At 39.5% G+C, this 18783-nt stretch overlaps 1 protein-coding gene across 8 annotated transcripts in view; it reads left to right on the top strand.

Moving 5' to 3' along the window:
• The window catches only part of LOC122560017 (bactericidal permeability-increasing protein-like), a 56907-nt gene that overhangs the window by 20631 nt on the left and 17493 nt on the right, over nucleotides 1-18783 (top strand). For 3 of the 8 annotated variants that reach the window (XM_043710171.1, XM_043710170.1, XM_043710174.1), the window contains 8 exons: nucleotides 52-143; nucleotides 1669-1845; nucleotides 3430-3489; nucleotides 5228-5395; nucleotides 8794-8861; nucleotides 10627-10669; nucleotides 10872-10935; nucleotides 13082-13158. In XM_043710171.1, coding sequence (XP_043566106.1) covers nucleotides 52-143; nucleotides 1669-1845; nucleotides 3430-3489; nucleotides 5228-5395; nucleotides 8794-8861; nucleotides 10627-10669; nucleotides 10872-10935; nucleotides 13082-13158 — 749 coding nt within the window. Of the gene's footprint in view, nucleotides 1-51; nucleotides 144-1668; nucleotides 1846-3429; nucleotides 3490-5227; nucleotides 5396-5779; nucleotides 8364-8793; nucleotides 8862-10626; nucleotides 10670-10871; nucleotides 10946-13081; nucleotides 13159-18783 lie in introns of those variants that run through there. The other 5 variants (XR_006314618.1, XR_006314617.1, XM_043710173.1 and 2 more) reach the window with 4 other exon arrangements.

Raw genomic sequence — 18783 nt, 5'->3', positions numbered from 1 at the left:
CAGATTACTGTACCTCCATAGGTTTTACATTTGTATTATTTTGTTTCTCAGTTTCACGGCAGTTGGATAAGTATGTGGAATTTGACTATTCTTTAGTTGGAGAACCAGAAATTACAAGTAACTCCATTGTTCTTCCCATTAAGGTAAGCTGTCACATGTGATAGAAGTCTAAACAGTAAAACCGTCATTCATTGAGCAAGAAGTGGGCGGCACGGTGGCACAGTGGTTAGCACTGCAGCCTCACAGCGCCAGAGACCCGGGTTCAATTCCCGCCTCAGGCGACTGACTGTGTGGAGTTTGCACATTCTCCCCGTGATTGCGTGGGTTTCCTCCGGGTGCTCCGGTTTCCTCCCACAATCCAAAAAAGTGCAGGTCAGGTGAATTGGCCACGCTAAATTGCCCGTAGTGTTAGGTAAGGGGTAAATGTAGGCAAATGGGTCTGGGTGGGTTACGCTTCGGCGGGTCGGTGTGGACTTGTTGGGCCGAAGGGCCTGTTTCCACACTGTAGGAAATCTAATTCAAAATCTAATTCAAAGTCATTTTCCTGTCTCTGCTTCAGTTCTCCAGAACTTACATTTCCAAACAATATGGTATTTATTTTACAATGTGCCTTTCTGTCAAACTTTTAAATCATCTAAATTGCTTTAATTAAGTTAACTCCAGAGGCTCAACCTGTCCAAAATCAAATTCTCCTTTACATACTATTTAATCTTCTTCTTTGAGCAATTGTCAGCATGCAAATAAAATGGAAACAAGCAGCCCTCCTTAAAGTTTAACACATCAGTCATTTAGGAAAATATCCTCTCATTCCAAAAATAGCAGAAAATCTCTGTTCTGCAGAATGTCTCTCCACCCATCTTGTGACTATTGGTTCTAAATAGTGCAAGATGGCTGTTCTCCATGAATGAGGAATATTAAGCTGTTGTATTAGTGACCCCCTATCTCCTTTCTTCCATTCTATCTCTTCCACCCCTCATCTTATTCATCTTTCCCCCCCCCCCCCCACTTTGTCTTCCATCCTTGCCTTCTCTCCATCTTCTTCCACTTCCCTTTCAACCCAACTTCTCTTTGATCTGTTACAGGCCCACTTAACTTTATTGTTTTCATCCTTCTCTCCAAGTCCCAATCCATTTCTTTCACCCACTTACCCTTCGCCCTCATCTCTAAGCTAACTTAACATGAAAACTAAACTCATAAAATCTCTTCATGAGTATGATTTCTGTGGTTGACTTCTGCTGAAACTAGTTATTCACAAAACTGTCAGGTTCCTGTACATGCTGCAGTAACTTCAACTGCACCTAAAGCTTAGAAAAAGTGTGGTGAACTTCCTCTATATGTGGTTTTCCAAAACACACACGAATGTTCTCAATTTCTCCCTTGCCACAGGATATGTATGCAACAGCCTCTTTGTGTACCCAGCTGATATTTTTTATTAAGTTAGTACAGCCACCTGTCCAGCAAAATATCAATATGTATTGCTATAAATTACATTGAATAATATGAAATCACTCTACGTTAGCTTGTAAAATATTTTGGCGTGTAAAGTTACAACCACCACTATCTTTGTGGATTCAGTTATTTGGTCCCTGCTATCCTGCTGACTTCTGTTATTGAGTTCACGATCAATCAGTTCTGATATTACTGGGGATCTTCTGTGATGTCCTTTAGGGTGAATTATATGATGTTCAAGACCATGTGGAGTCCCCATTTACTGCACAATCATTTAAGCTTCCAAATACCACCAATCACATGCTGGCCCTTGGTCTGTCAGAGTACTTTGTTAACACGGGAGGATTTGCATATTTTTCAGCTGGAGCTTTGCATTTCAACATCACAGATGATATGGTAAGTGAGTTCTTCTTTTAAAGCACAGTGATTACAAATGAAACTGACAGTGACTAATATCAATCCTGCCCCCCACGCATGAGGAAGTAGAAGATACTGTCCCTTACCTTGCCCTGATAATTGAACTGTGCTGACCACTTTTTGATGCAATTTGCCAATTCTTGATGAAGCTGTTAGTTGGAATTATCTGCTGTTTTTTTCAGTGCACTGGCTGCAGGGTCCTCAAGCAGGAAATGAGGTGCTATTTTTCTAGCTTGTGCTGAGCTTCGCTGGAGACAGATGTTGGCCAGGGAACATGGTTGTATGTTGAAGTGGCCAGAAACTGGAAGCTCTTTTTTTTGTAGGCAGAATATATAGACTTTTTGATATATTGTCTTTTTTGTAGGCAGAATATATAGACAGGTCTATGAAGCGGTCACCCAGTCTGCGCTTCGTTTCCATCATGTACAGGAAACCACATTGTGAGCAGCAAATGCAATAGACTAGTTTGAGTGAAGTACAGGTAAATTGCTGCTTCACCTGGAAAGTGTGTTTGGGGCCTTGGGCTGACAAGTGGCAAGTAACATTCGTGCCGCACAAATGCCAGGCAGTGACCATCTCAATAAGAGACACGATAAACACTGTCCTTGACACTCAACCATATTATCAACACTGATTCCCCTACTATCAACATACATGGGGTTACCATTCAGCAGAAACTCATCTGGACTTGCCACATAAACATAGGACTGACAACATCAGGTCAGAGGCTCGGAATACTGCGGTGAATAACTTACCTCCTGACACTCCAATCCTGTTCACCATCTACTAGACGTAAGTCAGGAGTGTGATGGAATACTCCCCATTTGTCTGGATGAGTGCAGCTCAAACAACACTCAAGATGTTTAACACTATCAAGGACAAAGCAGTCCACTAGATTGACACCACACCGATAAGCATCCATTCTCTCCTCCTTTGACACTCAGTAGCAGCAGTGTATACTATCTGTACGATACTCTGCAGAATTTCACCAAGGATCTTTAGATAGCACCTTCCAAACCCACAACCACTGTAAATCTAGAAGGACAAGGGCAGCAGATACATGGGAACACACAACCTGCAAGTTCCCTGCCAAGCCACTCACCATCCTGATGTGGAAATATATTGTCGTTCCCCCAGTGTTGCTGGGTTAAAATCCTAGAATTCCCTCCCTAAGGGCATTGTGGGTCAGCTTACTGCATGTAGACTGCAGTGGTTCAAGAAGGCAGCTCACTACCACCTTCTCAAAGGCAACTATGCTCAGGCAATAAGTGCTGACTTGCCAACAATCCCCACAAATGAATAAAAAAAGGCATCTAGTGTAAGATTTGATGAAGTGACACATTAATCTAGTACATGTGAATAACATACAAGAATACCTTACTGCTGTGTCGTTTCATTTGCCATTCACTCATTGTTAACGTGGCATTTCATCCATCATATTAGCTGTTCGGAAAATGTTGGGGTCAGAATCTCAACTCAGTTGCAAAGCAGCAAGATTTCCTCATCAATTCTCAGGCACTAGCCATACTTCATCTGGTCTTATATTTTTTCATCTTATTTCAGATTCCAAAGGACATACCAATTCGACTCAACACATCCAGCCTGAAACCTTTGATGCCGAAGGTATTAATTATCATTTAGATTTCCAGTAATGTGAAATATTTGGATTGGTATCACCCGATTCAGGTGCTTTCACCATATATTAACAGTTTTTCCATGTAGGAATCTTTTTATCAACTAAATATATTCAATATTGCGTTGTCCAATTACTTACACACTCCAAACATTTTCCCATTTTTTTTAAAGTTAATTCTTTCAATTTTGTCCCATATACCTCTTTCAAACCTAAAAAATGGACAAAGTTTGGCAACCTACCAAAATAAACATATGCATGGTTGCTTTTAAATGCCTTTCTCCATGTTCAGGTTTGCAGCATAGTATTTTCATTGGTGTACAGACCCTAAACTATTTTATATTAAATTATATTTTTGTGAAATTTGGAACATCTGTCATTCACAGTTGATCTGAAATCCATTGAATTACACTTAGCTTTGCTAGAAAACAACCCGTCAGGATTTCAGAAAAATAACATTGTAAAAATTGTTATAAATGAGCATTAAATATCAATAACCTTTCAAAACGATGGTGGCAGCTTGCCTCACTTTATGTCAGTCTTGCAGATGAGTCAGATATTAAGTGACTTGATCCAACTTAAAATTAAAGAATATAATTTGGTGGGGGAATATGGTATCAGTTGAGGTGCAATCATTTGGCTGGGACTGCGGCTCTTGACGATGGCTTAAGTGGTCATTAAGGAATTCTCCTCAAGGTGTTCTGGCCAGCATTATAACCTCAACTAATACCACCCAAAATAAATTAACTGGCCATTCATTTCATGGTTAATAGTGGGAACTTGCTGTGTCCAATTTTCAAATCTGTCACTTGAGCTAATATGGCATCAAGAGGACGTTGATGGATATTTTAGATTTGAATGTGCCCAGTTCTATGGGAGCCGAAGCTGAGTCAAGATAAATTTGGAAATAATGTTAAAGGATGGATGGATTGCTCCAAGCCTTGCAAAAATTATCTGGACTCCTGACACTGGTTGGACTTCCACCCTTCATGATTGGGAACCCCTCAACTTTCCCTGCCTCATTAAGCCAGCGATCTGCATTGGACACTCATTTAATAATCTGCAGCTCATTGGCCTCAGATAAACAAAGTAGGTTCATCCAATTCATGGCCATTCTTTCACTGTGGGCACATGTGATCAGTCATTATGCAATGTTATTTCATCACGTAAAATCTGATACTGCTGGATGCTTCAATGTCCACCCACTTAGCAGCAATGATTGTATTTAATTTGTGACACACTTTGGAATAACGTTGAGAACTATAAGATCCTAGGTAAATCTTACGTTCTTTCTTTCCTGCTTTGGAATGAGCAAGGTTAAATCCTTGAGGTTGACTTATTGACTGTTTTAATAAATTGTTGTAGCTTAGATATGATTTGCTTTTCCAAAGATATGCATAACAGAAATCATTCCAAAGACAATAATACCATTAACTATATATATTTTATGGCTATATTATTCTAATAGATCAATCACTGATAGTAAAAGAGACTAATACTAATAATGCATTGTTTTAGACAAACAGATCTGTATATTTTACACAAAAGTACAATACTGTAGCCTTGATATGCAGACGGTTCAAATTGTCTGAAAAACATATAAAAAGGAGGAAAATGCCTTGTTTGTTCTTTCGTGTTTTCTTTTGAGATGCTGGATAAATGGATATTTCAACAGCTTCTATCAATTTTTCTTGTTAACCCATCATGAAATGATTTGCCTTCTTCCAGGTTGCAGCACAGTACCCTAATATGTTGATGAAAATTGCAATGAGTGCTTCAAAGCAACCAGTTGTAAGGCTTGTTCCAGGAAAGCTCACCGCTCATACATTTACTACACTAGAAGTATTCGCAATCCTTCCAAACAAGTCCTTAGCAGAACTATTTGTGCTGGATGTTGTAAGTATTCTTGTTTGCAGTCAAATTCTCCATTAAAAGAACAGTAAATGACAGAGAAGAGGCTAAGGCTGAAGTTACAAGTAGAGTGATAGCATACTTTTCATGGAGGTCCATGTGTGTCTTACATTTCTGATTTGGACCCCTTTTGAAATACATGGCCAATGTATTTTAGTTTTCTTGTAGTTTTGGGGTTTAATGTTTAAAATTAAAGATCTTCTTATATTTGAACTGCCAAACTAATTTTAGTCTAGAACTGACTGCTCTATTGTTTCATGCGAATAGCCTTACATTTCTCCAAACACACACACAATAACAAAGCTAACCTCAGGCTGCTTTTTTCTACCAGTAATTGTCTCTTTACCCTTTTCTCTTATGTCATCTCAGAAGAAGTGGAGGAGTTCCCAAATTCATGGAGTTGGATCTTCACCTCAGCATCAGGAACTCAGTGTCGTGCCATTTTCCCAACGTCATAGTTCCAACCCCATCACCTCTGCCCACTCCCAAAATATGTGGGTAGGCGAGGTACAAACAGGGCAGGCCCAGGGCATTAATGGATGTACATGCATGCAATAGAGCAAGCTGGTTGGAAAGGCCATCTCTGTTTATTGGCACATCGGTCCAATTAATTTCAGGGTGGTTAGGCAACCTACCTCGCTCACTCTCACTATCCCTCAACCACCCTGTGATCCTTCAATACACGTCATGCCCACTCCACTCTCTGATTTCTTCATATTACCTACATGCCTCCTCATATTCTCAATGTCTCCTCAGTGCCCTCTGACATTTTCTTTATGCCCACATCCCCCCTCCATCCTTACTCCATTTCCATGTTCTCCTTGAATCCATTATGTACAGAACCAATAAGTCATTGGCAAGTCGCACAAGTTTTTGAAATGGTCCTGAAACTGACACATAGGCAAATGGGACTTTAAAAATCTCTGTGCTTAAAACCTCATCAAAGTATCAATCTTTCACCTAAGGGCTACTCTTCAGAATTCCCTTGTTAAAGCTCTCCAACCTCACCCCTCTACTTCCTCCCTTGCATATTTTTCTTAAAATTCATTTCTTTGATCAAGTTTTACATGTCTCCTGGTCTCCCCTATTTTTTCTTTTGGTTTGTGAGGAACCTTCGGTTGACATTCTGCTTTGAAGATACTCTGTTGATCCATGTTTTGTTACTGAGATCTGTTGAAACTTACTTGAGGGGACATATTTGTGGTGCACGCATAGCAGAAACATTAATGGACACCGTAACTTGGAAAAACTGAATAATTCCCAAGGAACTTCCTTGAGCGCTCTTTAACATTTTTCACTTTACAACTCTGACTTCATTTTCTATGTTTAATGACTTGCATAATATTACCAGATGTTTCAAAATGATTCATTTAAAAGTTATGAGGGATGATTCATGGAATGGTTCAAGGGCAACTAGAGATGGACATTAAATGCTAGGCAGCCAGAGATGTCCAGTCCCATGAATAAATAATAAAGAAATTACAGTATTGAAGGCCATTTGGCCCACGGAGTCTTTGCTGGATCTCTAAGGAGCACAGAGTCAGTGTAGATATGACAGGCCAAACAGATTTCTTTTGTGTTGTAACCATTCTATCACTCTTTAATTTACAATAACTGAGTTGAAATGTTTTTATGGTATTGCTAAAGTCTGGTGAAATACCAGAAGAAATCCATTGCACCATTACAAACAAATTAGCTAACTCCATTCAAACTTCTTTCTACAATGTAGATTAACTAATGTTTCCTCTCTCTGATATGCAGCATGGATTTATAGAAGAAACAGTAAATTACAAAATGTTCACATTGCTCCCCTCATTACCCTCTTACACCTCCCAATACCCACCAATGCCAAAGATGGTGTTTGCAATTACTTTTTCTGCCACTGGAAGCCATGCAAACTGGACATCAGATAAAAGCATGCTTGTAACCTCATAAAATAGAATTGTCAAGTTAGTAACAAAGCTGATACAGATTTGATAGCAGAATTATTGAAAAATGTCCCAACTCATTAACAATACACTTTGATATCATTTAGCGGTACAAGTGTAAACTTGTCTGAACTTAAGTCCAGCACTGCAACTGCAAACAACCATTCTACACATTTTAATTCAACTTCAACTTTGCTTCCGTCTGCTCCATTACTGGACAGAGTGTGATACTCTGAGTTGTGGGCTCCTATTTTAAATCAAGTCGTGATACGAGAGATTGAGCCTTCAATATTAATAATTAGAATTTTATCAATGATATTTACTCTACAAAAGAAATATATGCAAACTCAACAATATTCAATAAAGTTCGGCCTATACTTTTGTGATCTAAGATGTGATTTGCTATAATTTAGTATAATTTATTTTTTTGTTTTTCTTACAAATTTTAAAATACTACTATTACTACTAATACATGGAATAAATTACTACTGATATCTTGATTTTCTGAGTGTCTGAAGAGGTTTGATGACTGGTAGGTAGGTCTGTCATGATGGAGATTGTAAACCATGGTGATTTCTTTATTTAAAAATAAAGTCTGGGAGGGAGGGAGTTCAGGGAGGTTAATAGGAATTTGTTAATATTGAGAGTTAATGAGTGAACAAGGTAAACAGCATAATACATTAAAGTTTTAATTGTTTATGGGAAGCACCCATAGCTTGGAAGAAAAAGATTTTTAGTTTCAGTTTGGGGTCGGATGCAGAAGTTTTGGCTGAAGTTGGATGTGAAAAGCAATTGCTTTGACAAAGAGGAATACCGAAGAACTGTTAAGAAAGAGGTTACCTCAGTGAGGAGTTTAGCTTCAAAGTTCCACAACAGAAGTGTGGTTAAAACTCTGAAGAGTTATGTTACAGTGTGAAAGCAAGCTTGGTTAATTGATGAATCAAGGAAGAGGCTATCGAGTTCTCAAGATTGAAGCCACAGTTAAGATAAGATCAACAATGTGAAAGAGAAAGGAATTCTCTGGTGTGAGTATGATAAGAAAAGTTTTTGGGATTAGTGAGATTAATGTACTGCATGTTTCAAATTTTTAAATTTGTGTTCTATGTAAATAGTTTGGTTTATTCTAGTTTATCATAATTTATTCTGTGTGATAAACTTCTGTTTTATTGATACAACATTCAGCAACATTGTGTGTTTGTGTTTCAGTGAAAGGCAATCTCATTAAAACAAAAAAAAAACAAATTATGGTCTATCAAACCAGATCTCATTTTAATTTCTCCAGGAATAATGTTAGATGTTATAAATCTTTAAATATTAAAAGTTTTTTTTTCATAGAGGTCATCCAAAATCTAGTGCAGTAAAAAAAATGCCTTTGAAAGTATAACTAGGGGAATTCTAATTGTTTTTCCTGTGAACAGAAGCCGCATGTTACAATAAATTATGTATTAATCACAGACAGCCAGTGTGCTTGGGCAGATATTCATTTCAGACATGAAAGTGAGTGGGACAGTGTTTTTGAACAGGTAAGAATTAAACCAGACGAAATATTTTCTTTCTCCATAAGTAGACTCAACCTTTACAATCGGAGCCACAAACATTAATACCATGCAAAAAATACTAATGACAATTGACAAGCAGCAATGCTACAAGTAATACATGGCTTCACTATCTCTGAGTGGTACAACATATTTACTGTGTATAAAACTTTATAGACAAGTGTGTTTTCAAAATAAGCTGCATTCCTACTTACGAATATGAACAAAATTCTCACATCCTATATATGTGTGGTTTTTACTGAGAGAATGGTGAATCAGAGCTGATGTTAATTAAACTCTTATGTTGTTACTTTGAATCATAAGAGGAATTCTCCACAAAACTTATTTGTTGACTATAAATTGCTTAAAGAAATAAACTGGAACATTTATTACCTTTCAATGCATTCTTGGAATTGGGCAATGCTAGCAATTATTCCATATTCCTGGTTGTTCTTGAAAAGATGGTGGGGAACTATTACATTGAAACGCCACCTTCCATAAAGTGAAGGTATTGCCACAGCATTAAAGGTAGAGCGTTCCAAGATTTTTACCAAGAATATGAAGAAGAATCTTATAGGGCCAAGTTGTGGTGACACGGTGGTTAGCACTGCTGCCTCACAGCAGCAGGCTCCCAGGTTCGATTCCAACCTTAGGCGACAATCTGAGAGGAGTTTGAACATTCTTCCTGAGTCTGCACGGGTTTCCTCTGGGTGCTCCAGTTTCTTCCTACAGTCCAACGCTGTGCAGGTTAAGTGGATTGGCCATGCTAAATTGCCCATTGTCTGCAGGCTAGGTGGAGTAGACATGGGAAATGGAGGTTTATAGGATAGGTGGGTTTGGGTGGACTGCTCTTTGGGGGAGGAGGGGTCAGTGTGGACTCAATGAGCCAAGTGGCCTGTTTCCACACTGTAGGCATTCTACGAAGGTAGGATGGTTGGTCACTTTGCAAGATGCAAGAATAAGGGACTTACCAAATCTTGGTGTTACAGGTAGGAGTGGTTTACATTTCTTTTGTTGTTGATGGCCCTATGCTGCCTCAAGATTACCCCAGTTTGAGATGTTAGAAATGTTTCTAATGGAACTCACTTTTCATAAAGATGGTAGCACACAACACAATGGAAGGCAGCTTGTTTCCAAAAATGGGCTTCTTTTCCACAACTGCTGCTAATTAATCACTTGTAGCAATGGAAGATATCAAACTGGGTATTCTCTGGAGTGTTGTTGTGACCACCTACCATAAATCCAGTTCTTCTTGAGTGCTTGTCCAGTAGCTAAGCCTCGATGCTACTGTACTCATGTTAGCTGGGAATGTGTGATACAGCTTGTACATGTTATGGAGATAGAATTATGACCACGCAGATTCTAACACTGAGGCTTCAATGTCATGATTGTCAGATACCACATTTACTCTCCAACCTTTCCTTAATTTGCTTAGCAATCCCTGAAGGAAATTGTAAGCAGGTAACCCAGCTCTAGGATGCTGTCACAGTAGTTATAGAAAAGGCCTCCTTGAAGGAATGAGTTCTACATGGTATATGTTTCTTTTTCTCCAAAAGTCCAGTTTAATTACTGGAACATCACAAGATAGAACAGGAACTCAAACCCACAATAACACAAACGCCAAGGCATTGAAGTCCCAGAATCATCTATTATGAATTTAATAATGTCATTGCAATTCATCCATGTTTATGACTTGTGTAATTTCTCCGTGTAAAACTGAATAAATGAATTCAGCTTTCTACTGTTTAATCAGGATGGACCTAGCTGAGGAAGAATCTAAAGTGGGACCCATCCCAGTAAGTCCTTTGTCATATCCTTAGATATTTTAAATTGCAGTATTAATTATCACTTGTTACCTTTTCATATTAAAATGTAATTGGTGCAAAGTTTTTATTATACACTTTAGACCTGTGTTAATATGCTCTTGAGCATAAGAAATTTAGACAAAATGTTAAGTTAAATTGATTTTCACTAATAAGCACTTTTATCATATCAAAGACAACGGCATTGGAAATGATGCTGAATTTGGGATTACAGAAGATGGTGATTCCGAAGATAAATGGTAGGTCGAGGTAAAGATAATTACACTATCGTGTTTAAACTGCGTTGGCCCAGTCACAATGTCACATTACTGATCATATTAGTTACTCAAGTAGTTCAGCGTCTCTGCTGTTATTTGGGTGCTTCTCCCACACCCCACCCCCCACCCCCGTATACATCCAATGTGTGAAGCAAGGGTGGATACATGGAGTGATTAGTTTTCAAAACTAATGCCTCCAAGAGCAGTTAATCCAACTGGAAAAGTCAGGGTTAGCATCTCCTCCTTTCTCGCCTCAATACACCCCATTTTCAGAAAATGGAACCTGGCTGATATTAGAGACTTGATAAATACAGAGACACTAAAGCACCATCATATCATGTTGTACAGCATCTTAAGGAATTGGGTAGATTAAGTTAGTGTCCTCATTCAAACCTTCAGGCATCCTTCAACAATTTGCAAGCTGCTTTAGCTGTTTTGGATTGCATCTAAAGTATTGACATAGGATTGTTTCATTCCCCAAGATCCTATGATGTATATTTTATTGTGACTTTCACAGTATAATCAGTTAATAAGTGACTACGAATTCTATTTTGATTATAATGTTGATCGAATACTTTTAAAATTGTATATAATGCATATATTCAAACTATTGGGTAAAAAGTGTCAGTTCTTTGCTGTAGTAATATTGTTTGTCCTCACATTGTGATCAAATGGAATGGGTTATGGTGGCTGAAATGTAAATTGTTTTAAAGAGCCTCAAACCCATCCCCTACCTCCTCACTTCCTGCTGCCTTGAGAAAGCAGCCAACATATTCAAGGACCCCCTCCCTCCCTAAGTTATACTCTACATGGTATATGTTTCTTTTTCTCCAAAAGTCTAGTTTAATTACTGCAACATCACAACATAGAAGAGGCACTCAAACCCACAGTAACACAAACGCCAAGGCATTGAAGTCCCAGAATGATCTTAGACTCTTTTCCATCCTCTTCCATCAAGCAGAAGATACAAAAGTTTGAAAGCATGTATCAATAGATTTAAGAATAGCTTTTTCCCCACCAGATTTATGAATGGAAGTCTCATATATTAGAGTTGATCTTCCTCTGCACTTCACTGTAGCTATAACACGATAAAATAATAATTTTGGAATCTACTGGCACACTATCTGTTAACTCTTATCTGGTTCGTTTTAATCCAAGGAGAGAAAATGGTTGAAATAGATTCTCAGGGTGCTGGAGAATTTCAGCAGGTCTGGCAGTATCTGGAGAGACGGAAATAAATTTAGCATTTCAAGTTTTTGGAACAAGGCAAGAATCATTTGGACTCAAAATGTTGACTCCGTTTCTCTCTCCACAGATGCTGCTAGGCCTGCTGAGTTTCTCCAGCATGTTCTGTTTTTATTTCTGACCTCCAGCATCCGCAGTCCTTTGCTTTTATGAAAGGAACTGGTTATATTGATTGGAGGCTGCAAGAGGAAGTGATGCAGGCTGGTAGAATTACAACATTTACAAGGCATCTGGATGGGTGTATGAATAGGAAGGGTTTGGAGGGAATATGTGCCGCGTGCTGAAAATAATTTGGGATATCTGGTCAGCATGGACAAGTTAGACTGAAGGGTCTGGTTCTGTGCTGTATACCTCTATGACTCTATCTTTTGCTGTATCTCAGGACATGTGACAATAATAAATCAAAGCAAATAATTTCTGGGCTAACCAAGGCGTGGGAAAGCAGGAGTCCCTACCCAGAATCAAACTGTTCACCCATTCAAAACCCATCTCCCTTCATTCATAGGTTCTGTCCTTCACTCTCGATGGGAGACTATTTGCCTCCCCCACACTTCCACTTAAAGGGGAGTATCTTCTCAAGTTGGTTTCATCACCAATTACCACAAATTTAACTATGGTCTAATCTCAGGTTCCAGTGAGCAACACAGGAGGAAATTCAACAGTAGTTTAAAATACATTGTACCATCACCATCTTGAAATTTTCCTAAACTACGTAATTAATGATGACTATGGAATCCTGTGCCCAAATAACTGCAGAGACAATGAACTACTTGAATAAAAAATATGATCAGTTTGAAAAGCTTAACTAATTTTATCATTAAAATGTTTCTAATCATATCAAATATATTTCTTCCACTTGTTTCTTATTATAAATGTTTTCAAGCACTGCTGAAAAAGGGATTCACCATACCAACCATGGGCAAAGTATCACTGAAGAATCCAGTTCTTAAAACTGCGCAGGTAATAGATTTCTATTTATGGTACTCTGAAGGAAGAGAAGCTGCTGATTGTTCTTAGTTCTCATTTATTCAAGTTGACACAAGTGAAATTAACTTCCATTTTTATACTACTAGTCCAATTGTAAAGTCCTCCTACATTACATCTTGTTAAATAAGGTGTAACCTCATTTTTAACTGTATTAAAACAAAATTACTTTGTCCCCGAGAAATTAATTTTGGATTTATGGAAGTTTGAATATTTCCGCTGTGATAAAAATGTCATGGATTTTAATATAAAAATATTTATAAGATGTTGCTTGACATTTATCTTAAATTCAGTTGCACTTTCTGATTGTCATTACTCTGCGTCTACTACAAATAAGAAGTAAAAAACTGTCATTACCTTTTACTTCCTGACTTGCTGTCTGTGAGAATTTTTCAGTATCATTGGTTGATTAGCTGAATTGCTGACATCACTGTTGCTTGATGCTGAACATAGGAGAAAGTGAGGTCTGCAGATGCTGGAGGTCAGAGATGGAAATGTGTTGCTGGAAAAGCGCAGCAGGTCAGGCAGCATCTAGGGAACAGGAGAATCAACGTTTCGGCCATTCCTGAAGAAGGGCTAATGCCCGAAACGTCGATTCTCCTGTTCCCTAGATGCTGCCTGACCTGATGCTGAACATAGCCTAGTTGCCCCCAGAATCAATTTTTGCTGGGATAGATAAAATCCAGAGGTCAAGAAATTCTTGTGGGTGCTTTTTTCAAAATCAACAGCGAGTGATGTCATTTTGTCATCACTTGAGATTTTATAACAACCAAAACAGTGTATTTAATGGTATACAACATTCCAAGTCACTTAACAAAAGTGATACTAGCAAAGAAAAGCAGAGGTTTTACACTAACCCAGAGAAGTAGATATTGGGAAAGATGACCAAAGGTTTGATCAAAGATATCAAGGCAACATCTTTAAAGAGGAAAGACAATTCTTGCAGTTCCAATCTTGGATGTTAGAGAAGAGTTTGACATATCAGAAATATTGAAAAGTCCAAACTGGTGATAAGGTAGAACTGAGCATCATTGGCATAGATGTTGAAGCTGATGTGTTTTTAGATAATGCAGCAAAGAGGCAGGAAATAGGTGAGAAATAGAAGTGAGTTAATGATAGTTCCCTGAAAACTGGAAGTGTGAAAGTGCAAGCAACTCTCTAGATTGAATTGGACCAACTGAATTGGGCTAACGGTCGGATACTTGGTAGTGTGGATGAGCAGAGGGATCTTGGTGTCCATGTACACAAATCTTTGAAAGTTGCCACCCAGGTAAATAGTGCGGTGAAGAAGGCATATGGCGTACTGGCTTTTATTGGTAGAGGAATTGAGTTCCGGAGTACTGAGGTCATGTTGCAGTTGTATAAGACTCTGGTGCGGCCGCATCTGGAGTATTGTGTGCAGTTTTGGTCGCAGGTATAGGACAGATGTTAGGGGTAGGTTCTTTACTCAGCGAGTTGTGAGTTCATGGAATGCCCTGCCAGTAGCAGTGGTGGACTCTCCCTCATTATGGGCATTTAAGCGGGCATTGAATAGGCATATGGAGGATAGTGGGCTAGTGTAGGTTAGGTGGGCTTGGATCGGCGCAACATCGAGGGCCGAAGGGCCTGTACTGCGCTGTATTCTTCTATGTTCTATGTTCTAACTCAGTGCAGTTCCACCGATCTAATTGAAGACATACTGGAGGAGGATGGTGCTGTCTGCTACATCAACAGCCACAGATGGGATAAGAAAAATTAATGAAATGTGATAGTTCCTCATACTTGTAAACATTTCCATTGTGGTTTTAGAATCATAGACCAAAATCCTTCAGGACTTAAAAGAATCTTTAGAAGTTGGATGGGTGGTGGAGCATGTAATTTGGTGGAAATCAAAAATTTAGTTTCTTGATGACAAGTCAAAGTTTTAGAATTAAAGTTCCCAGAACATTTAGGAAGGTTGGCTTTCCCACCCTTGGTGGGAATCTCTATTGCATTTGTTAGTCATGTACAGTCATTAACACCTCAGCATACTGGAATTTGGTTCATGGGTACAATCTTGTTAAAATGGCAAAAATAGGAAATAGATGTTCACAAATTTAGCAGTATATATGAGGTGTGTCCTTGGTGGGGTAGACACTTATCCTCCAAGCTCCAGTGAATACAAATTTTTTCAGGAACATAGCTCCTTCCTAATCAAATTGCTTCTTCATGCAAATTATATTGTTAGGGTGAGGTTTAACTGGGTAAACAAATCCATCCAAATGAGGAAGCCACAATGGATAATGCCATCAAACTAGACTGAGGCAAGCAAGCAGGACTTAACTCAAAAAAGGCCTTGGTTCAAAAGGTTGAGATAATGTTGAACTAGATAGAAAAGAACAGTAGGGAGTAGAATGTAAAAGGCATGGTTGTCAGGACACTGGAAGGATCCCGGGGAACAGAGGAAGAAATAGAAGTATCACAAAACAAGGGACAAGGAGGACAAGGGGGGCTACATATTCAGGTTGGGGAACACAATGGGGTATAGGTGTGCTGGGGTGCGACAGAGAATTGAATCAGGTTGGGCATGGGATCTGGATGAGAATGGGATCAGGGAGAAAAGAAGAAATATCAAGAGAGATGGCTGAATGAACCAAGGGGGGGATTGAAGAAAGAAAGAGTGGATGCCAGTAGAAAGAAGATGACCATTACATTGGTGCACTGGAGAAGTGTACTGTAGAGGGGAGGGGAGGGGAGGGGGTAACAAAATCAGATGGAAAATTTACAACCACCAACTCCTGAATCATCTCGCAAAAGAAGGCCTCACAGAGAATCCCTACAGTGTGGAAACAGGCCTTTTGGCCCTTCAAGTCCACACCCACCCTCCAAAGAACATCCCACACAGACCCATCCTATCTCTATAGTTACCATGGACATCCCTGGACACTATCGGCAATTTAGCATGGCCAGTCCACCTAACCTGCATTACTTTGGAAATTGCAGGAAACTGAAGCACCCGGAGGAAACCCCACACAGGCCTGGGGGAAATGTGCTAATGAGTTTGGAGAAGATTTGTAGCTCATGTTGAAGTCTGGATTTAAGTTTGTTCGCTGAGCTGGAAGGTTTGTTTTTAGACATTTCATCACCGTGCTAGGTAACATCATCAGTGAGCCTCCGGTGAAATGCTGGTGTTATGTCCCACTTTCTATTTATGTGTTCAGGTTTCCTTGGGTTGGTGATGTAATGACTTGTGTTGGTGATGCAATTTCCTGTTCTTTTTCTCAGAGCATGGTAGATGGTGTTCAAATTGATGTGTTTGTTAAGAGTTCGCATTGTCCTAGAATGGATGTGTTGTCCCAAAGTGGAGTCCTTCCTTATCTGTACGTAAGGATATGAATGATAATGGGTCATGTCTTTTTGTGGCAAGTTAATGCTCATGTATCCCGGTGGCTAGTTTTCTGCCTGTTTGTGGGCTACCATGATTCCAAGAGGTTTGAATAGCCTGGCAGTCATTTCCAAGATGTCTTTGATGTCACGGAGAGTGACTAGGGTTTCCATATAGCGGACCCAAAGTTTGGGTTGAATGTTTGGAAGAGCTGTTTGTTCGGGTTTCTGCATCTGTTAAGATCCCTGATATCGGAGATCCCATGGGTGTTCCGTTGGTTTGTCTATAGGTTTTGTTATTGAAAGTAAGGCATAGATCCATGAGCTTGATGATGTTGCCCTTGCTGATGAAGTTGGTGGTGTTTGGTGTATGTGTCTCTTTTTAATTCATCCATCCATTCTTTCATCCTCCTCTAACTTGGTGTTCAAGAATTCTTGGTTGAGGGAATGGAGTGGCATAAGTCTTCTACTAAGTGTTTCAGTCTTTGGTGTAGTTCCTTCGCTAATCTGTATGTTGGTGTTCCAGGTAGTGAGACTATGGGTCTGAGGGGGGCTCCTGGTTTGTGAATTTTGCGTAATCAGTAGACGCGTGGTGTTTTCGATCAGTCTGATTTTTTGGACATTTGTCTTGTTTAATTCTCCAGATTCCTGACATTTTTTGAATGTGCAAACTCCACACAGTCACTGAAGGCTGGAATTGAACTCAGGTTCCTGGTGCTGTGAGGCAGCACTGCTAATCACTGAGCCACTGTGCTGCCCCATAATGTGCACTACAAATTTGCACGAGTGGGAACCAATGGCCTCATGGTATTATCATTGGACTGTCCATCCAGGGACCCAAATAATGTTTTGGGGACCTGGGCTTGAATCCTACCTTGGACAGATGGTGGTATTTCAATACAATTTTTTAAAGTATCTGGATTTAAGAGTCTAATAATGACCATGAATTCATTGCTGATTATCGGGAAAAGCCTGTCGCCTGTCTGGTTCACTAATATCGTTAATTGAAGGAAACTGCCATCCTTACCTGGTCTGGCCTACACATGACTCTAGAGCCACAGCAATCTGGCTAACACTTAAATGCCCTCTGTGCAATTAGGGACAGGCAATAAATGCTGGCCTAGTCAGTGATGCTCTCATCACAATCATCTGATGAAGGAGCGTCGCTCCGAAAGCTAGTGCTTCCAATTGAACCTGTTGGACTATAACCTGGTGTGGTATGATTTTTAGCTTTGTATAGCCCTGTCCAACACCGGCATCTCCAAATCCTGTAAATGAATTTTAAAAATCAGCAGCAGGTGTGAGCTGAGATATGTTTATACTTGTTTTTGCACAACACAAAGACACCTAACTTCGGGAATTAAAACAGAAACTGATATTGTGCAAGACCTCAGTCGAAGCCTTAGCACGGAAGGGAAATACTCACAGCAGAATAAGCTCTGTTAGCTCCTAAAACTGACATCCCAACTCTGTTTCGTGATTCATTAAACTCTGAGAAGAATAGGACCTAACAATTACCAGCAGTGCTTGAAGTGATATGGTTTCTTCGACTTTAGCATCAACAAGCTACTACACAGGGACTTTCGTTCTTATTGAAGTCTATAGTGTGGGCACTTTGTCCAGTTATGTTGGTATTACATTATATGCAGAGTTGACTGACTCAGTCTAACTGTGTGCACATTGGTTCACTGACTGAATGGACAGAGAATCCTTTAAACAAGAGTGTCACAAATTGTGACATCATCTAGCTATATTAAAAATATGTTGCCTTTCTGAGAACTGAGCAAGATAATAGTGCTGATGGTTACCCAAGGTTTATTCCTCTTGCAGTCATACAGGAGCTTTCAAAGAACCGTAGATCTAAACATTAAGGCCATGAGGGTTGGAATCATTACACAGTCTGTGGCTTGAAAGGTCATAGGGCAGAGGATAATGAAGGGCACCTTGTGTCAGATTGGTCAATTTGTAAATGCTTGGAAAGTAATGCAAAGATTAAGACTACAGGGATCTGGCAGAATAGGGGAGAGGAAATCATCTCACAGAAGGTGCATCTCACCATTCAGAGGTGGCTAGAGGGCAGGCTTTCCCCTAACACAGCCAGCTTGACAATGGCCTAAAGGGTGGCTAAGGCTGGGTCAGATCTCAAATAGAAAACAACATCACATTCCTGAAACTTCTTTTTTTTTAGAGTAGATTTCCTACAGTGTGGAAACAGGCCCTCTGCCCCCAACAGTCCACACCAACCCTCTGAAGAGTAAC

Source organism: Chiloscyllium plagiosum, chromosome 20 (assembly GCF_004010195.1).
Source record: "Chiloscyllium plagiosum isolate BGI_BamShark_2017 chromosome 20, ASM401019v2, whole genome shotgun sequence".
Classification (NCBI taxonomy): domain Eukaryota; kingdom Metazoa; phylum Chordata; class Chondrichthyes; order Orectolobiformes; family Hemiscylliidae; genus Chiloscyllium; species Chiloscyllium plagiosum.
This window is presented reverse-complemented; position numbering and strand designations above follow the sequence as displayed.